The sequence below is a fragment of the Alligator sinensis genome, unplaced genomic scaffold (assembly GCF_000455745.1).
Source record: "Alligator sinensis unplaced genomic scaffold, ASM45574v1 scaffold628_1, whole genome shotgun sequence".
Taxonomy (NCBI): domain Eukaryota; kingdom Metazoa; phylum Chordata; order Crocodylia; family Alligatoridae; genus Alligator; species Alligator sinensis.
The window spans coordinates 3039112-3044111 of record NW_005841873.1 but is presented as its reverse complement, the minus strand read 5'-3'; the positions used below and the strand labels follow the sequence as shown (position 1 = coordinate 3044111).

Below are 5000 nucleotides of genomic sequence, written 5' to 3'. Positions count from 1 at the left end.
GAAGAGTAAGACATGTATGTATATTGGTAGGAAAGCTCCTGTTTCATAGTCTGAAGTACTTATGTCTATGCTTGAACTTATCGATGGAAATAATACATTTTAGCTAAAATACAAAAAGCCATGTACAATAGCTTTCTTAGGTTAACATAACAATGGGTAAAGATGCAGTTCACAGAATTAACTATTTAGGGGACTTTTCAGTTTGAAATCCTGGATGATCTGCTCTTGAATCATCTTTTTTTCTAGTCCAAGACTTACAGTGATAGTCGTGAAGAAGCGAGTGAATGCCAGATTCTTTGCCCAGGCTGGTGGAAAACTTCAGAATCCACCCCCTGGTACAGTTATTGATGTGGAGGTCACCAGGCCAGAATGGTAAGTAGTGTACAGATAATACTTTCAGTGGGTGACTGCCTTTTGGCTGCCAGAAATCACTTCTTTAGTTTGCATCCTGCTATTTAAAAATGGAAACCATCTGATGCTGATTTTTGAAGTAAAACATCTGTGCAACTTGTATTCTTTTGCTGTTCCCTTTAAATAGAAACAGAACCCCATAAATAAATTGAAACTTTGGCCTATGCTGTGACACTTTTTGTGGCATCCTATGAAGCAAATGTCATGGCACTCCATTTGAATACTGCTAAATAACTGGAATTGTTTGAAGGACCATAAACCACGAATAGTGCTCTGTAATGAGTCAAGTTGTTTCAACTAAACTGCCAAAGTAGCCAGGGGCAGTGTTATGCAGAGTAACATCTGCCTGGATGTAGAAGGCAAAATAAGTTCTCGATTGCCATAAACTGGAAAGGTACTGTATTTGGAGCACCAGTGAGGATAACTGTGAAGGGTCCTTTTTGGTGAAATGCAGATACAAGGGGGGAGTCTTACATTGGCAGAGGATAACATATTTGGATTTACATAGACTAAACCTTAATACTGTTTTCCAATTACAGGTATGATTTCTTCATTGTGAGCCAGGCTGTGAGAAGTGGTAGCGTGTCACCAACTCACTACAATGTAATTTATGACAGTAGTGCATTGAAACCAGATCATATGCAACGTTTAACTTACAAGTTGTGCCACATGTATTATAACTGGCCAGTAAGTATTAATTTTTGCAGTGTATAAGTATTTAAAAAAACAACAACAACAAAAACCCTTCTTCCCATGCAAGGGTTATCATCATCTAACAACATCATGCAAGTAACTTCAAGGCGACAAGTTTTGTGGAGGGGGTGAAAGTGGGGAAACTGAATGACTGCCTGCAGACTAGCCATGTAGAGCTGTTGTCTGGGCATCATTTACTCTTTAAAGAGTTTATACAGTCAGAAAAATTTGAAGTGTATATTAAGATGATTTTCCCCAGCTACTACTCTTTCTGTTCTTTCTCATTATACATGATGCTCTAAATAGTGTTGGAAAATACCTGCCACTTCTGAGTGCATTGCCCTAGATTGCTATGGGAAACATAAATAATGCTGGAGTGGCTACCTCAGGCTGGTCTTACTTTTTTGTAGAGTTGCTGCACATACAGGCTTCTTGGAAGAAATTCTCCTGCATTGCATTCTTAAAGTTAACATTTTGGCATGGTTGCAGAGGTAATTAAGGTCAAAGTCAGCCATAGCAGAATAGCCGTGTAAATTGTATTTAAGCATCCATTTAAAATCAAATCAAGTTATTGGCGGTGTTCAAGTCCGTGAAGCTTGAGGGCCATTGGCATTTTAGTTCTTCTTTTTAAACCTCCAACCTTTTCTTCTCATAGGTTTCATTTTTAGAGGCCAGATCTCATTAATGGGTTCTGCCTTTTCTGTTTCCTTGCAAAGTTAAACTCTTTATGGAAAATTAAACTGTGTACATATGCAGTGAAAGCAGCATTGAGTTGTTGCTGTTTCTGGAGTGCTAACTTTCCATCTATAAACTCACTAGGGGGAACCAGAAGGGTTTGGGGGAGACGCTGTTTCCCCTAGCCCCCGGTGGCATAACAAGGAGTAATGGGCACAAGTTGATGGAGAGGAGGTACAGATTGGACATCCGAAAAAACTACTTCACAGTTAGGGCGGCTAGGAGCTGGAACCAACTTCCAAGGGAGGTGGTGCTGGCCCCTACCCTGGGGATCTTTAAGAAGAGGCTGGATACCTACCTGGCTGGACTCATTTGAGTCCCGTTTTTTGTTTAGGGTTCTTTTGTTGTTCTCCCGCCCTGGCGGGGGGGCGGGCTAGAAGATCTATTAGGTCCCTTCCGACCCTAAAACTATGAAACTATGAACTTTCGTATACTTCAGTATGCACACAAACTGTGTACTATCAAGTGGATGCAGGTAGCTAAACACAACTTGGCCTTTCAAAGAACTTTGAGCTACCTAGAACATCAGTAGCCCTTTATTGACTTCCCACAGTGACTTACCTACCCACTGTGTAATCTGGAAATTGCTGCAGGGTGGTATGGCAAAGAAAAATTACTTCACGGTAAGGTAGCTTTGGAATGTTGTCATCTTATCTTCTCACCTTCTATCCTCTTATTACGTAGAGTTTTCTGCTCTAGAATAAACCTGAGGAGCTGGGGAGAAAATCTGAAACATGGGGGAGCGCAGCTCCAGCATACTGAAAGTGGGGAAACTGAGTGCAAATCTGCATACTGATAGGGATAAGAAACTTACCTTATGCATTGTTAATGATATTTTACATTATTACATGTCATCTAAGAGCATTAAAGCATAATTGATATTCAACTATGCAAATAAAATACTAAAGTAATATTATTTGAATTTATAAAATGTACAGCCCCGAGAACTCTAGTTACTGACGGTTGCCTTTGATTTTTCTGAATTTTTAGACTTGCATTAGTGTTCACCTTCTAGTGACTGCAGATTTAGACGACTAGAAAAATAACTTTCTTTTTTTTTTTCTTTAGGGTGTTATCAGAGTGCCTGCTCCCTGCCAGTATGCCCATAAATTGGCTTTCCTCGTAGGTCAGAGCATTCACCGAGAACCCAATCTGTCACTGTCGGACCGTTTGTATTACCTGTGAACTACATGTACTAAGTACAGTACTAGCAATGCAATTGCAACTTCCCCTGGTACTAGTTTCTTTTTAGGAAAGCTGTAATTTTTCTACTATTTTGTTGAGAAAATGGGAGGCATGTGTGGGGTAAATACATACTACTTTTGTATAAGGGTAGAGCTTGATTTTCATTATAAGGTAACTATGATAACATAAGGTAATTCTGTCCAGTAAGCTTAAACTGCCTATACAGCTGTACAGAGCAGAAATGAGTCTCTTGCTGCCTGCTGAAAAGCATTTTAAGGTGTAAAGCAAAACAAACCTCTCCAGTTTCTACCCTAAACAAGTTCCTAAAACTAGACATAAGGGACACTTTTACACGAGCCCTGGGGCTGGAATGGGGGGGAGGCGGGGCGATGCTTTAATTACAGCAGCTCAGAGAGCTGCTCTACTTAAAGCACCGCTGTGTCTTCTGCATCACCATCCCAGCACTTAAAAATGGCAGTGGGGGCGCTTGAACAAGGTTTTGGTTCAAGTGCCCCCACCGCCACTTTTAAGAGCAGGAGCGCTGATACACAAGACGCAGGAGGCTGCTGGAATTGCAGTGCGTTAGAGCAGCTCCACTGCTTGTGTACAGGTGCCCAGGCATACTAGCTAGTGAAATTGGGGCATGCTGTCGACCCTGGATTTTTTGCGTGTCAGCTGTCTCCTGAAAACGGAGGCAAGCTGTCAAACCATTAATTAGCAACTTTTTTGGTGAGGCAGCGTCCACATGCGTTGCTGTAAGCGTGCCGAAAGGAAGCTAGTCTTGTTCTGATGCTCTTTTTTGCATATACCAACAACATAAACATACAGACTGTTTTGTGCCTTAATAGCTAGTCGGTTGTTATATCCGTTCTAATAAGGAGAAGCTGAGGTAGCCCAAGCATCATGAAATGCAATACAGTAAAAAGAGAGAGAGCTCCAAAATTCAAGGTTGAGATGCTTTCTGAGATAAACTTAGAAAATAATGATGATGATTGAGCTTGAAGCTGGTACATTTGCAGCTATGAGCAGTTCTCTTTTTTTTTTTTTTTTTTTTTGACCACACAATTTAAAGCGGTTACACTTCAGCTGAGGGATGGCGGGGGGGGGTCTGTTCCTAGTTAGTTTGGCCAAGTGTTTAGGTAGACTGGGGCTGTCCCACTTCTAAGCCCCCACGTTAACCCCTCACAAACATGCTGTCTGCGGGCGACCAGTTGGACAACTGAGGTAGACTATTTGGATTGCGCTGAAGGGCTTGCTGCAGAATTGATTACTTTTGGGTGTTGGGCCAGTCTGCTTTCAGGTCCCATGTTAGGGCTTTAACCAATTCTGATCAACATGATCAGTTTTCTACTTGTGTAGATCCAGAGGATTCTGGTTTTTATCTCTGTGGGTTTGGGGTTTAGCTGCCTTTGGATTATTATTAAATATTCTGTTGGAAAGTATTTTTGCTTACATCCGCAAGCTCATTGTAGTACCTGAAAAAACCCTAACTCTTAGTTGTGAAAGTTGTTTCTTTTTTCTTGACAGATTTCAGTAAAGTTCTATGTCTAAAATATTGCAGTTTGATCCTATTACTTTATATACAAACATAGATTTAACTGTAAAAGAGGTCCTTTTAGGCATCTTTTATGTGAAGGAACTGCTCCAAAGTGCATCTCCAACTACAGCTCCCACTCTGAACAGCCCTTGCAATATGGTTACTTCACTTAAGCAACTTTTTGGTCTTCTAACTTGTTTAACGTGTTGCCGTTCCAGAAAACAGCTGAAAAAGGAAATTATTCTTTGCTCAGAATCTACTTCACATTTAGTCATAGCTGCTTCCTTTACCAAAACTTACTGCTACTGTAAGCTTTTTTCAATAACAATATACAAAAGCAAACTCACACATTCAATTACTCCTTGGTGTAACAGAGCTGAAATTCAGCTTCAGCTCTATTTTGTCAGAATCTTGCAGTTCTGTGAAGTTAAATATGAAG

The 5000-nt window shown here is 40.6% G+C and overlaps 1 protein-coding gene across 3 annotated transcripts in view; it reads left to right on the top strand.

Annotated features, from left to right (window-relative positions):
- The window catches only part of PIWIL1 (piwi like RNA-mediated gene silencing 1), a 29013-nt gene extending 24225 nt beyond the window's left edge, over positions 1-4788 (top strand). For 2 of the 3 annotated variants that reach the window (XM_006017083.3, XM_006017082.3), the window contains exons 19-21: positions 247-372; positions 951-1098; positions 2908-4788. In XM_006017083.3, coding sequence (XP_006017145.1) covers positions 247-372; positions 951-1098; positions 2908-3024 — 391 coding nt within the window. In that variant the 3' untranslated portion in view covers positions 3025-4788. The remainder of the gene's footprint in view (positions 1-246; positions 373-950; positions 1099-2907) is intronic. The other variant, XM_006017081.3, reaches the window with a different exon arrangement.
- Positions 4789-5000: the final 212 nt, after the last annotated feature.